The sequence below is a fragment of the Fundulus heteroclitus genome, chromosome 23 (assembly GCF_011125445.2).
Source record: "Fundulus heteroclitus isolate FHET01 chromosome 23, MU-UCD_Fhet_4.1, whole genome shotgun sequence".
In the NCBI taxonomy this organism is placed as follows: Eukaryota; Metazoa; Chordata; class Actinopteri; order Cyprinodontiformes; family Fundulidae; genus Fundulus; species Fundulus heteroclitus.
Window position 1 is genome coordinate 14058479 of NC_046383.1, and position 15895 is coordinate 14074373.

The 15895-nt window shown below is 39.4% G+C and overlaps 1 protein-coding gene across 1 annotated transcript in view; it reads left to right on the top strand.

The window, feature by feature from the left end:
- Positions 1-272: 272 nt before the first annotated feature.
- The window catches only part of gpm6aa (glycoprotein M6Aa), a 33077-nt gene continuing 17454 nt past the window's right edge, over positions 273-15895 (top strand). The window contains exon 1 of the mRNA XM_012876938.3: positions 273-601. Within this exon, the coding sequence (XP_012732392.2) occupies positions 565-601 (37 nt within the window). The 5' untranslated portion in view covers positions 273-564. The remainder of the gene's footprint in view (positions 602-15895) is intronic.

Below are 15895 nucleotides of genomic sequence, written 5' to 3' on the forward strand. Positions count from 1 at the left end.
TGTAACCATTCTGTCTGGAAGCCAGGGGTGTTTAAAGCGAGTAATGTTCAAACAAACTCAACATGACTGCGTACATGACCCCAGCTGAGGGTCTTAAGTGACCTCAGACTGAGCCTCCTGCATTCCTCACTGTTTTATTTCCACATTCTCCAGAAACGTGTTCTTGTTCAGAATCGGCCTTTTGTTGCACATTCTCTTTGCTGCCTGCATGAAGACCACCCTCTGCTCCGTCCAAGCCCCTTCCTCCTCCTCCTCCTCCTCTTCCTCCTCCTCTCCCTCCACCGGGGACCAGGGAGGTTTTCAGCACTTGCCACGGCAGGCAGCTCACAATGGCCAGCACCACAAAGCCTGAGTGATTCCTTTGCACCAAGCAGACACTTGACAGAAACCACGGCCGACAGCCAATCTCAGCGTTCACTAGAGACGCCGAGGCAGCGGAGAGAGAAGGATAGAGGAAGCCTTCTGTGGATTATTTCCAATATTAGTAGGATTTTTTTAGCCTTTTAATCCAAGCAGGCTTTTTCTGAAGCGTATATTCAGTGTGTGTGAAGCAGCATCAGCACCATGGAAGAAGACCTGGATGAGGGGCAGACCCAGAAAGGTATGCATTCTTTGGATGTTTGGCTTTGGATAAAAGAAGCGGTTGCTCTGTCTCTCCTCCCAAACGTTGGTCGTGCGTCTGTGACCAGGCGGGCAGCTGTTTTGGGGTAAAGTCTTTGTTTAGCTCTCCACTGAAAGGTGCACGCCTGCATGAGCCGTTTGGGTCGTCAGAGGGGTGGGAACGTCTCGGCTGGACTGCCTTTGTGCGCTCCTGGAGGATTTCATGCTTGTCGTGACGGCTCAGAGGGGAACGGCAGCGACGAGGACCGAGCTGAGCTTCTGCTCCTGTGATCGATCAGCTGCCAGGTTCTGCTCTTTGTGTCCCACTGATCAGTCCTGCTGCAACACTTTGACTTAAAACAGGAGCAACGTTTGCTTTGCATGAAAGTGGAACTGATATTTGTACATCACACCCCCTCCACTTTCCCCTGCATGAATGATTTAGTGTACAGTCAGGATGCTTTAAGGCAGGGAAGGGAAAATGATTTATATGTTAGCTGAGTGGATCATTTTAAATCATTTCAGTGTTTTAAAGGAAACCTTGACATGAACAACAGTCTGTGCTGCTGTTGTGTCAAAAACATCTGTTTGTGCCTCCTCCCTCGTCCCTTTCCTGAGGCGTTAGTTATCATCTTCTTTCTGTTCGCCCACCGCTGCTGATCACAGTCAGTAATGCAAAAATAGTTTACTGCATGTGAGGGAGGCGGGCAGACTCCAACCAACACACAGCACAGAGGAGGATAAGGTGGGATTGCTGGAGGGTGGATGTGGGCGAACACCTCAGAGAACATAAAACCGAAAGAACGGAGGAATTATCAGACTCATAAATGAGAAAATAAATTGAGACGGAACAATTCTTCATGTTTTTGTGCAGGGTGCCAAGACTGGGTGTGGACTTATTAGGCAAACACAACAATACAGTAAAAACTTTTCTTTTTTACATTTACACCCTGTACGTTCATGGCTGAAACAAATGACTTCTCACCATTTGCATCTATAATTTAAATGTTTCATATAGAAAAATAAATAAAAAACATTTATTATTACAGTGTGGTGTTAATAGTGTAGTGGCACTAGTATATTATTATTATTGTTGTTGTTATTATGATATTATTTTTAGCAGTAGTAGAATTATTGTTATTATCATCATTATTATTATTACTATTATTGTTGTTATTATTATTATTATGTAGTCGTACAAGTAATAGTAGTGGTGGTGGTAATAGTGTAGTGGCACTAATATACTATTATTATTTTTGTTGTTATTATGATTATTATTATTTCTAGTATAGGTAGTAGAAATAATACTGCAGTAGTAGTAGTAATACTGTTATATTAATATTTTTGTTATTATTATTATTAGTAGTAGTGGTAGTAATAGTTTTAGTAGTAGTAATACTGTGATATTAATATTTTGCTATAATAATAATAATAATTATTATTAGTAGTAGTAGTAGTCGTAGTAATACTGTTATATTAATATTTTTGCTATTATTATTATTATTATTATTATTATTATTATTATTATTATTATTATTATTATTATTATTATTATTATTACAAGTGGTGGTGGTAGTAGTAGTGTTATATTATTTTTCAGGCAAAATTCTACAATAATTTTTTTTTTTTAATGAGAACCCTGATCACCGTGGGGTGTCTGTGGATCAGTGGGTACAGCAGTCATGTTGCAATCAAATGTTTGAGGGTTTGATTCCAGCTTCTCCCCGTCACATGTCAACGTGCCCCTGAGCAAGGCACTTAATCTCAAGTTGAATGTGTACGTGTTACTGACTGTGATTGGCTAAAAGTGGCTCTGGTGTAAAGAGCTTTGAGTGGTCCTCGTGTGTAGAAAAGTTTTATGTAAATTTAAAGAATTCACCATTTTACTAAGGCAGTAAAATAAATAATACTGCTTTGTTCTTTCCAAAAAAAAAGTAAAAAAAAAAAAAAAACAACTGGACTTTTGTCCGAAGTTTGAAGACGTTTGAACTGAGAAAGCTTTCTGGATGGAAAGCAAAACGTCTTCAAACTTCGGAAAAAAGTCCAGTTGTTTTTTTTTTTTTTACTTCTTTTGGAATGATCATGACCTGGATGACTGAGAATCTTCACCAGCTTACTGCTTTGTTCTTTCATAAACAAAAAGCTTAAGATCTATATTCCAATAAAGACATGCTCACTAAGGTGATAAAATAAAATAAAAATAATAAAAATGGTGGCAAAATGGTAGTAAACAAGGTGGTAAATAAAAAAATAATCTATAGCATAAAACCCAGTAAAATGAAATATAGTTATTCAAAAACAAAATAGCTTGCGGTGTCATTAAGGGGGGATCAGCTTATCTATTGGTTGTCTCACCTGCCAATCATTGTGACGCGCTCACTTAACGCTCGTTCTTTGCTAGTTTCCTCTTGCTGCGCACTTCTCATGTTTATGTATCCGGTTAGCTTCGGTTTCTGACTGATGTCTCTGAGACGCACTGCATGGATCCAGTGATGACAGAATAAAGCGACACATTCAGTAATTCAATTTATGTGCTAAAAAATCACTTGATAAATAACACTAAAGTTATCTCAAGGAAGGTTTGAAGAAAAAGGCAAAAAAACATATTTTTTAAGTCATTTTGTGAGAATGAGTAAAATCCTCTATATTCTAGACTTTTATGCATCTGGCTGACAAAGCATTGCTCTGTACTCTCAAACACGTCACACAGACAGACTTTGTCTCTTTGGTGCGTCTAATATTAAAGGAGTGACTAAAGAGATCCTCTGGTGATTAGAATGACTTCACTGAAGAGGCGAGATAAAGACTGAAGCTGTCCTCTCACATTTTCCTCCTTGTCACTGTGATTTCACGCCCAACTCTCTGTAAAATCCTGTAATCCACTGCACCAATCATTGCTCACTTTCACTCCAGCGTTTGTCGCTGACATGTAGGCCTGATGCAAGCAAGGATGGCACGAATCAGGAGCGTTTTAAAACAACTCACACCACATTTTTAAGCCAGTTTTACATCGCTGGCTGCTTCCCTTTCTGAAGAGTTGCAGGTGTCACTGAGTGCAGTCACTGCATGCTAATACCCTTCTGTCTTCCTCTTCTGAGGCAGCAAATCTCTGATTATGAGTCAGGAGCACCAGGTGGGGTCTGCTCACTTCAGCGGTTGCCCAAATGCAGGCCTGCACCGAGCAGGGCAGGGATGGAACCAACACCCTGTGGCTGAAACACAAAGTTTCCCCCAGTCTGAACATGAGGCTAAGATGTTTAATCTTCCGAGGAAAGCCTAGAAAGGAGCAAGAGGAGCAAAACTGTTGATGAAATCACCAACGATCTTGGAAATATTTCGGTCTGCTGATTCCTGCTGGAGGGAAAAACAGAGAGCGGCACACCTGTTAGCGCTGCCTGAGCCAAGAACCCGATCCACAAGGCACAGCTTGTCCTGCTGCGTGATGGCAGCAGAGACTTCATGAGGACCTCATTCATAGTTTTAATAATCTGAAATAGCAGCTTTCAGTCAGGCATCATTACAAAATCCAGCAAACACAAGACGGCATTTTCTTCTGGAGTTTGGTCCGGCTTTTTAAAGCTTCACTGAGTTTTAAGACTGTTGGATTTTTAGTTTTAACAATAAATGTTAACTTTGCATCAAACCCTCTGTGATGTAACTTTAGCTGAGGCTGTTTTCCATATAAAATAGATGCTGGTTTTCCAACACTGCATCAAGCAGTACGGTATATAAGTGATGAAACCTTGATTTGCATCCATGGAGATATTCTGCTTTTATTGCTAAGGGCTTTTATTGTTGTACTGAAATACATATTATTTTAATTCAAAGAGTTTTAAAGCGTTCTTGTGACTTAACTGAGCAATGATCTTACAGCTCATTTTCCAGATGTAAAAATTAATTACCAGTATTAAAAATGTTTGAGTTTACAGACATTTCCTTATCCATTTTTCTTAGAGATAAACATCTTCATGCATAAAACAAATCAAAAGGAATTCATTTATTAAAATGACGTATTTTATAATTGACTGGTCATCGTCTGTCATCACAATTTACAGTTCCTTAACTCTTGTGGTTCCTGAACCTATCATGCCAAACATTTATTTTTTTGTTAAAGTTTAACTTCTAAGAGGAAACTGTTCATGGAGAACAAAGGAAATTATGCAGTAAAATGAAAAGAGAATAAGTTATTTTTTAAGCGACCCATTAGTAGAGTCCTAGAGCAATTAACTTCCATACTATTTCTTTACTGTATTTTGTGATTTAATTTGTACTTTAAATACAAAAAAACTAAAACTGCTATTTAGATTTTTATATACAACCTAACAATTTAAAACTGAAACAATATTAATATTTAGCAAGCTGTTTGTCAAACTCATCTAATAAATGTTTGATTTTTTAAGTTTTTCTTTTCTGTGGGTCTAAATGGGTTTAAAGAAAATGTTTCAACTACTAACAGAATAAGTTTAAAGAACCACAAACTGGTTTAAAGGATTTGTTGTGATCGGTGAAGTATAAGGAGTCTAGATTTTTTAAATGGGATTGATCCCAGTTAGTTTGGTGGCATAAGAACCCTTGAGAATGCTTTGGCATTCATGTCATCCATAATTTAGGGTAAATGATATATTGTTAAATGTCCAGAGTGTTATGGAGACTGTGTGAGGAATGCAGGAGTCCTGATGGATTTCACTTTTGTTTTTGTGACCAGGACAGCCCAGCTGGGTCAGCTCAGGGTACAGCAGCAATATTTTTGTAATTTTTGGCCGTGTTAGAAAGTGTCAATATTCTGTCCCTGTGTCCGCTCCTCCTCTGTCTCATTGTTTTGAGTTCCTAAGCTGAAGTCAAGGGAGTTCCTCCCATTGTTCTTGTAACATTTTTTGGGACTTTTAGTTGAAAATATAAATTTTGGCATAACAATTTCTTGTTATGCCAAACTGATTGTACTATAAGCCTCTGAGTCCTAATTTTTGCTGAATAAACACGATTATAACAATGCTTTAGCATAATACCAAGGCACTATATGCTTTGGTAAAGTTTTAGAAATGAGATTGCTGTGCGATAATAGGTTTGGTTTGGCTATTAATAACTATAAATAAGTGTAAAGTGCAATTATAAATAAGGTTAATAATTTTAATCAAAATGACCAATTAGAGGCACCTACCTGATTACCAGGAATTACAAGTCGAACAGTCCTCAGTCTGTCAAGCTTTGTTTTCTGAATACCTGCCTGGTGAGGCGTGGTTAATAGGACAATTAATGAAGGACTGACTTTGTTCTGAAACAGCAAGTACTGCACATATAAATGGAGAATAAACTGACAAATTATCTCCAAATACAAGAATTTATCAACAAAATAATCCAACTTCCAGTTAAAATTTTAGTCAACAAACTCCTTACCTAGACATGTAACATTCAACTAAACTACTAAGTAACAATGAAATTAATAAGGAAAACTAATAAACTACATGAACAAATAGTAAAGGGAACAAATAAGAATAAAAGTGGAATCAATAACAAAAAAAAAAAAAAAATGCAATGATAATCAGAGTTTAGTGTAAATATGAAAAAGGAAAACCTGGTATTTTTAAACAACCAGTTTACAACGCACAGCAGAAGTGAAAATAAAATGAAATAATGTTTTAGAAATAAGTCCAATGATGTCACATCGGGGATTAGTGGTTCAGATGAACATTAAAGAAAATAGCAGCTGTGGTATTATTTAGAAAACCCTGTGATTCCCAGATGTACGTTTAAATATCATTAATACAAATATTAATCAATGGATAAACGCTGAACCATGTAGTAAATGCTGCAGAACTAATGCTTGCTACCGTCTTAGCGTTAGCACAGATTTAGCTTTAGCAATAGCGGTTGAGATGATATAGACAATTTATCAAGCTATAGTCTGATAATATATTATGTATTGATATATTAAGGGCAATACGGACATATTTAATGCAGGTTAAATACATTGGTTTAGGGTAAAACAATGGTCTGTGCCCAGACACAGCCTCTTACGTGAACTGGTCTGATGAACGGCAGGTTGACTTCAGCAGGTCAGAAGAACAGAGAAGATGTGGCGACCTCTCTTGGTCTGATGGCAGGGCGAGTGTCTGCTCGGGCCGATGCATGCGTCAGGTGTGCCGAGCTGCAGTTTCAATGCAGAAAGACTGTTTCATGGATGTAATTAGAGACACTGTTAGACAAGACTCTCTTTGACTCTCTCCTTGGGAAATATGTCATTCTTTCAGATAATTTTCTACAGGAGCTGGAAGAGCCAGGTTCAGGCGGCTAGTCTTATTTTCAGCCGGGGTTACGGTCATCAGATACACAAATAGCAGATCGTACTTGACCTTGGATCCATAGCACTCTTTCACTCAGCTAGCAAGACAAAGACGTTCATGCACGTGTCCTCCCCAGTGCAGCCTGTGCAGAACTTTGGACAAAGAGCAAAAACACTTTGTCATGCAGAGATTTTGAGCTCTATGAAGTCACGGAGATTCCAGCTTTGAAACTCCTCCTTCCTGGTAGCTGGATAAAAAATGCCGTGCGTTCTGAAATTCAGAGTTTTTGCCAGTCTCTTCTGTTCTGTTTATGCAATTCAGTATGCTTAGATTACTCATTTAAAACTCCCAATTTATGAACATTAAATAGGTGAGAAACAGGTTTTGTTTTGGAGCTTTCAAATTAAATCCACCATCGCTTTTTGTTTGCCTATAATGTTGGCAAACGAGATACCGTAGTGTTTGGACTACAAGTCACTCCGGAAGTCACATCAGTCAAAACAATTAGTCATAAAGAGGTAAAAATCAGATATAAGTCTCAGTGGACCATAAATCACATTTATTAACAAAATTATTTCACACAATCCAAGAAACGGATTAAAAACGGACATTTAATCTGGAAAGGCAATTTATTCATTTACACAGCTGAATCCACAATCGTCTGAATAACATGGAATATACCTGGGAGGTTTAACGGGGTAAATTAGCAATACAAGGCAGCAACTTCAACTGGGAAAGTTCTCTTCAGCGCATTTCAGTTTAACGGCCCGTCACGCTGAAAGTTGAAAATTACGCTGAAATCAAAACGTGAGCATAGCGTGCTAAGCTAACAGTACGACACAGATATTGAGCAACATAAAGCTCACGTTCATAAGTGAAGCTGAAAGCCGCCCGGACACCAGAGCTGTAAGCTAGCGCTAGCTGCTGCTAGCTTCACAGGCAGCCCGATAACAGGGTTCTGTCGCGGTCTGGGTCCTTAGAGCTGCGTGAATCCAGACTGAAACAGAGAAACCACATACAAACTTTTGTTATCTATAAGTTAATGTTTCAATTAATCTTTATGTGGTAGAGGAACAGGATAGTTTTCACAAGCCTAGGGCGCCCTCTTGTGGCTATAGATGGTAATGTTTACTCCTTGGTTCACCTTGGTCAGTGGGATTTACCATTTAAAATTGATACATAAGTCACACCTGACTATAAGTCGCAGGTTCCGCTAAACTATGAAAAAAAGTGTGACTTATAGTCCAAAAAATCCAGTAGATAAGTTAATTTCATGCAAGAAAAAGTGAATTAAATGAGACATTCACTTCAGAAACAGAAAGGGCAACACTGTACATTTCAGGCGTTGGCTCTTTTGACATTTGTCTCTTAGTTCCTGGCGTTAACTTGAACAAAAGAACATCCCAAGCTTATCAGGCTCGAAGTCTTTCTCAGACTCCTCCATCTCTGAGGATAAAAAAACAGAAAGAAAGGAAATCGGTGGCCGGGCCTTTGGACCTGGCCTGTATCGGCCCCTTTGCCCCTGAGGGCTCGTGTGTGTAATGTGTCTCATTCACTATTGTCCCACTGAATTTGTTGACATACAGTAAAGTGGGTCACGGCTCTGAAGTACTCGGTCTATTCTCAGATTTTGCGCTGGGGTTGACATGGCAACCATAGTGGTTGATTAAACATGCACAGCAGAGATGGGGGAGCAGGAAAAAAAAAGACTGTTTACCGCTCGCTACAGGAGAAATGGTGTGCAGTGGAGGGGGGTTGCATTAAAAGGAGCAGGGAAAGCAACGAGGCAAGCATGTTATACCCTCATACTGACACAGACCCCCCCCCCCCCAACCCGCTCTCTCTTTCCTTTTAACTCACCGCCTCCCTGCTCTCTCGTACGCAGCTCTATTGATAATAAGCAACAACTCCACAAACAGCACGTCTGATTGGATGCATTGTGGTATAAACTAGTCAAAATGACACAAACATGATCAGGTTTCATTCACTAATTAATTTTGTTTTAAGCATAGTGCATTGAGCAAACGTGATCAGGGGTTTTATTTTATTTTTAGAATCAGCCGACTATTACCTTCCTCACTGATGCTTACTGACTTCACATTTTCACAAAGACAATATTTCTGATGCTGCTGTGATGTGAGAAAATTATATACCAAACACAAAAACAGGAGGTACATTTTAAGTTCTTCTGTTATTTCCCTTTTATTCCCCCTTTAATGGTGCCACATTTGTAAAGTAAATGTATTTTTGGGTTGAATATGTGGCCTTATGTATAAAAAAAGTGCCAAATTTTCTCTGCCAAGACCAAACAATTTAATGTACTTTTGTTTGTTGCTGTTTAACAAATGAGATTATTGAAATCTGATACAAAAAGGAAACATATTGGCTCTTAAAATGTAACATGTACCAAAGAGTGGCCTTGGTGATGCATGGGAGAGCCGTACACAACCACAGAGCCTTTAACCGCCCCTTCAGCATTTGCAGCAAGTGATACCGCCCCACACATGTTAAGATAACTCTGCTTTACATCTCCAACAGAAACTTAATGGTTTCTCAGGAGGCTAAAGCAAAAGTTTTTATGGCATGAAATTATTACATCTAATGTTTATTTGAGAGGGGAAAGTAAAAAAAAAGGGATCAAAAATCCGAACCTTAAAGTTTGGGAACCACCTTTAATCTGTCAGTGTCTCAGAGCAGAACTGCCACGGTAGAGGAGTGTCTACTGTGCGTCAGTCACAGCGTTTACTTTCCTTCTCTACCTCCTGGGTTTCTGCTGGGGGAATCTGACACCTCCGTTCCCCTTTAGCTGGAGGGAAGTCGGCTTTTCTGCTGCAGCAGCAGCGGTTCTGTCTGAGAGGTCACTCAGATGGCAAGTGGCAGTGAGCAGTGAATTTGGAAATGGATGCTAAGCTTTAAAACATCATATGAAGGATGCCGAACAGTTGAAATTTAACAAAAAAGACAAATGTAGCATATAGTACAAAGAAAGAGTTTTATTATACTGAAATTGAACGAAGTAATCAATTCTGGTGCTGACTTAACCAGGCAAAATGTATTAATTTATTTATTTTTTGTCTTGAGTTTAAGGAACTGAGTGTGGGAAGCGTCAGTTTTCCGGGGAGAAGACGCCACGAGAGGCGCTTCAACCAATCAGAAGTTGATTATTCAAACTCAAGAGACACCAAAAATGTTAACAAATGTATTTAAAATCCTGAAGCTGTTTTCACATTGAAGCTTTGAAGCAAGTAACCGTTCAACTAAACGAAAAGTAAACTCAAAAGAGCAAGTTGACATGATGAAAGGCATTCAGAAAACTTATTTTAGCAACTCTTATAAAACTTTGAAAGGTTCTGGATCTGCCTGGAGTCTGCTATGACTAGATCACAATATTTTGAAGGGACGTGGAGGAACGCAGTTAAATTAGGTAAAACATCACATCTCAGCTGTTTGGTGCACTTCAAAAGTCAAAAGAACATTTCACACTGATCTCTTATTAGAAATGTATATATATATATATATATATATATATATATATATATATATATATATATATATATATATATATACATATACATATAAATGAGAGAATGTAAATAAAAACATCCAAACATCTTTTAACTGGAACTTTAGCCCTGACCCTAATCATTCTTTGTTTCACTTAATGCTGCACGATTATACGCTAAACGCCTAAAATCTGCTTAAAACCATGACACACAATAAGGGGCCTGAACATGGTGCATTGGATTAAGGGTTTCCAAAAAGGCTTCAACAAATCTCCGACAGGCAACAAAGACCTGCCTTCAGTCAATATAATGAATTTAGAGATCATTAAATGTCAGTAATAGAACAACAGAAAGTACCAATGCAAACTTTGTGATAAGAATAATCAGTAAATAAAGTAAAATGTAGACGTCTGTGAATAAAATGAAAATGTTTCTATTTACACTCTTGTGAATTCCAAGTTATATATATGATATAACTAAATAAGTAAATTCTCTTTAGACAGTAACACAGATGAAAGTAAACATTTAATTTGTGGTGAGGTGACCGGTGAGTGAAAATGATTTGTTATTCTCAATTTGTCCGGACATTTAGAGGCACCGGTGCCACAAAGGAGCAGTAAATCCTTGATTAATGAAGCCCACCATCGTCCTGAGCCATCTTCCCTCTGACGGGCGTCGTTTAGCACTAAGCACATGTTAGCACGTAAATGTGGACCGGGTCAGCGAGGATCTGAGTGTGTGTGTTTCTGTTGCCTACTGGATGTGACACTGACAGATGGAGCAGAGGTGGGAGGTGCCAGGGGCCGAGGGAGGGGGTCGTCCTTTCTCTTTGTATTAAAGAGACGCCTTCTGCTGATTGGACCGTGGTGGTTTGGGTCAGATTAGCTTCACTTTTTACACCCTTTTGTTTGTACAGGAGGTTTATTGTGTGATGATGCATTATGTAAACCCCACAGTTTTTAAAAAAATAAACCTGCCAGTCTTTGTTTAAAACATTTAAAACAATCCAATAATTTGTCTTTCGTTCATTAATATGTACTTAAACACATTCTATTCTCAGGGGAAGCAACCTTTTAATAGGACGTCGTATGAGTCGATTGGACAAGAGAGATGAAATCTATGCAAAGCAATCTCAGTCTTGAAGTGTTTAATTAAACCAATGCAAAGTGCCAAGAATAGAAAATGAGGAACACAGGAGCAAATAACTCAAGTAGGACCAAATCTGTTCCCAGAAAAAAGTTAGAAATTCAATTCAATGTTATTTCTATAGCACCAATCCACAACACACATCATCTCAAGGCTCTTTCCAAAGTCAAATTCAGTCAAATCAGACAGATTGGTGAGAAAGTTTCCTCTCTAAGGAAACCCAGCAGGTTGCATCAAGTCTCTCCAAGCAGCATTCACTCCTCCTGAAAGAGCGTAGAGCCACAGTGGACAGTCGTCTGCATTGTTGATGGCTTTGCAGCAATCCCTCATACTGAGCATGCATGAAGCGACAGTGGAGAGGAAAACTCCCCTTTAACAGGGAGGAGAACCTCCAGCAGAACCAGAACCAGGCTCAGTGTGAACGGTGATATGCACAGACTGACTGGAAGATGACAGAAAACTGTGTAATTACAGCTTTTCAGGTCCCCTTTAACACCCCGACTCATAATATAGCATGGGATATTCTATTTCTACCATAAATTTTATTCACTATTTTCACCACAATGCAAAAATCCTGAATAATGTATGTGGGACGTTTGCATGTCGTTGTACCACCGGTAAATTATGGATCAAGCAGCCAGGAGCTCCCAGAGTCACCAGGCTCCACTTGCCATCTTTCATCAGCCCAAGCTTCAGGTCAGTTAAGCTTAATAAAGAGCTGCGGAGAAGCAAAATGATGCTTTCCCGCATGGTTTACTCATTACTTTGCTCAGTTCAACGTAAATGTTTTTACTGGGACATCAGATTGTCGTTCTGTCTCCATCGTTCTGTATTTGGTGATTCTGAGGTGTTTCTCTACCAGTAAATCAATAAAACATCCACTCACTAATGTACACATCGCACTCAGCCAAGCCTGTAACGCCACGCAACTCTTTCCAGAGAAACATGTAAGAACACGGCTACTTTAATTAAAGCCTGATAGTAAAATAATTAAGTCTTCTCCTTCTCCATGGTATGAATTATTGATAAATTATTTGATTATGATTCAGTTAAAAACGAGCAACATTAAACCAGAGAAAGACTTTGACTTGGTGTAATAAATGTGCAGGAATCTAAATAATGCAAAAGTAATAAACTTCAATTGAGGCCAGGGCATAAATCTTTTATACCACCACTCTTCCCCCATCATGTTAAAGTCGCCTGCAGCAACACATCTCGCCGGCCGGCATGTCTTAAAAGAGCATCAAGAGGAACATCCTTAGTTTGTGTAATTAGTAGATGCTCACCTGAAAGAGAAAAACAACTATAATTTGATCAGTTGAAAACCAAAAGGTCTAAAATAACCAAAACCACAAAAGAAATAGAGAATATTACCAGAAAACGTGTTTTTGCTTCATCTGTAGGGTGGAGCCAGCATAGAAAATCTTTCTGTGTATATTTAAAGGTCTGCTTTGGAATACCTGCGCTGACTGGACAGCGAATGTGACTGACCTCCTCTATCACTCTCGCCTCCGGAGTAAACACCTCTGAGTCAATAAATCCTGTCAGTGCCTCCTGAACTGATAAGCAACTCCAGATACGTAGTCTGAGCGCAGAGCGGAAAGCCTGCTATCTGGATATTCAAACTAAATAAGCTCCAAATACGTGTCAATATCTTCTTTTTCACTCTCACCACCCACTGGAACACGAACTTTCTGTCATCAGAACCTGACACCATGGAGCCGAACATGTCCCCACCAGGACAGAAGAGAAGAACAAAGAACAGAAACACGTCAAAGACGCTCTCCAAACCTGCGGATACCCAAACTTGGCTTTTGTCAAACCAGTGAGGAAACCCAAAAGAAACGGGGAGAAGAACAAGCCCACAAACATTGTCCTCCCACATGTTGCTGGAATCTCTGAAAGACTCTAAAGCAGCATTTTCTCTAAACACAAGATCCCCACAGGACCCTCAGACAGAGGCTGGTCCATCCTAAGGACAAAACCCCCAAAGCTAAGATGAGCGGAGTGGTGAATGTGGTTCAATGGACTGAGGAATGTTCTGATCTTTATATTGGAGAAAACAAACAACCTCTCCACAAACACATGGCTCAACACAGGAGAGCTACCTCCTCAGGACAAGACTGTAAACAGAGGAGGACAGAGGAGGAGGGCTCAGGTTTAAACTTTCAGATAGGTTTAATTCCTGCCAAGTTTCCCCCAGTTCTCACTTCCATACATGTGAGCACAACATTCCTCCTGTGAGCCAGGCTAACGAGGAGCCTAACGAGGAGCCTAACGAGGAGCCTAACGAGGAGCCTAACGAGGAGCCTAACGAGGAGCCTAACGACTCTCCATTGTTGGGATGACCAGTTCCAGGTGAATCTACAGGTGAATCTAATCTCTAACGAGGCCTCGTCAGCAGGTCTATAAAGCTGGAACTCCTCACTACTGCAGACATTTTGAACTGAGAAAGCTTCCTGGATGGGAAGTGAAACGTCTTCAGCTTCAGAACAGAAGTCCATTTGTTTTATTTTATTTATTTATTTTATTTGAGTTGCACTTTAAAATTAAAGAACTTAAGTTATTTTGTCCATTTGACTTTATTTAAGCACTTTTGTGTGTTAAAATTCACAGTGGTTTGCTTAGTATTGTTTTCTTTGCAGTTTGAATAAAAATAATTGATGTAATTATTGTAGGGAAAGCAATAATATTTATTTTCTCCTTTTGGGGTTGTTTAAAGTTTTTTTTCACCTGCTACACTGATAAATACATGGAAGATGCATAAAGATGACGGCTTGATCCTCTGAGTGGAATCCAGCTGAGAAAATCACATCCATCCCTTTCATGTGGGGAAGCTGCACAACTTAAAGGGGGAACTTGACATAAAAAAAAAAACAGGTTGGAGAAAAAGAACTTAAGGATAAAGTTAAAGAAGAGAGAGATGCTGAAATCTTTAGTTTGCCTTCAGACGTGTGAACAACAGATGTTGATTCAAATGACGGCAGAAACAACTGAAGAGAAGTCCGCTGAGCAGCTGAAGATGAAGAGAACCACAGCAGAGAGATTGTTAACTCGTTTGATCAATAGCATAAGTCGGACATGTCTGAAGAGGAATTTCAACAAACTCCACATAGAGGCTGGAAAAGTATTAGCACACAAGATGACTTAGAAGCTGGTCTCATTGCAGAGTTGGGGTTTGAATTGGGTGGAGAAGAAGAAGCCCTCCTGACTGAAAAGCAACAATCTGATCTGGAACAAAAACGCAAAATGATTGTGAAGCAAGAGGAAGAGAGGTCAAAGGCTTTATTCAGGAAACCCTGTGGAGAACCTTTGGAAAGACTGAATTGTTAATAGCACTTCAAGCGGCAGAATGTGAACATGTTGCCTCGATGAAAGCAGGCGTGGAAAAGGAGGAACATGACTTCACCCTCAGCCACCTGAAGGACCTCTTAAAAGCTGCAAAAGAGGCTCATTGTCACTAGAAGAGGTGGATTCCTCGTGACGCACAGAATAAGATCCAAGTCCGGCTGAGAGGACCGGAGCTCAGTGTCCCCAGACTGGTTTCTAGGACAGCAGAGTTCATCCATGCAAGGTTAAAGGAAAAAAAGGAGCAAATCGTAATTCTCTCAATTATCTCCCACCAACCATTAAGCAGAGATGACTCTTGCTGAAGGAGACAGACGGACGGACGACCCTCACCGGCACAATCAGTCCCCATGGTTGGAGGATCCAGTATCCCTGCCAGACAGCAGAAACACAGTTGAAGTCACATTTTTTAGACCAGAGAAACAACTTGCTAAAAAACCTGAATGGAAAGCTGCTTACACGGAACAAGTGCATGAGATGCTTGAGCGTGGAGCTGCAATTAAATTGTCTGAGGAAGTAATCGATACATGGAATGGCCCAGTGTGGTATGTGATCCATCTCTTTGCTTCAAATCCACATTCTGTGACAACTGTAAGACTTCTGTGTGGAATAGTCGCCAGAAATTTACAGGGATACATATTACAGTTTTTCTCAAATGCTAAAACACATTTCACAAACGTTTCGTCCATGTTCTCCAATGTCTAAACACAACACCCTTTTCTAAAGCTACATAAACACAACCACACATTCTCCCTTCAAAACTAAAACTTTCACACCCAAAGAGCATCTCGAAGCTTTCAAAAATGTAAACACTATACACATCATTACACACTACAGCAAAACAATTGAAAACACAATGCTCTATTTGTGAGAAGGTTCTTTGTTTCTTTACTGCCAATGCATATTTTTAAAAACTTTACAATTCTGGATCTTCTTAGAGTTCTGCAGAGGATTGGGCATTTAGATTTGTGAGTTTCATATGAAGGGTATAAATCTATAGTAAATTCTGTACACTAC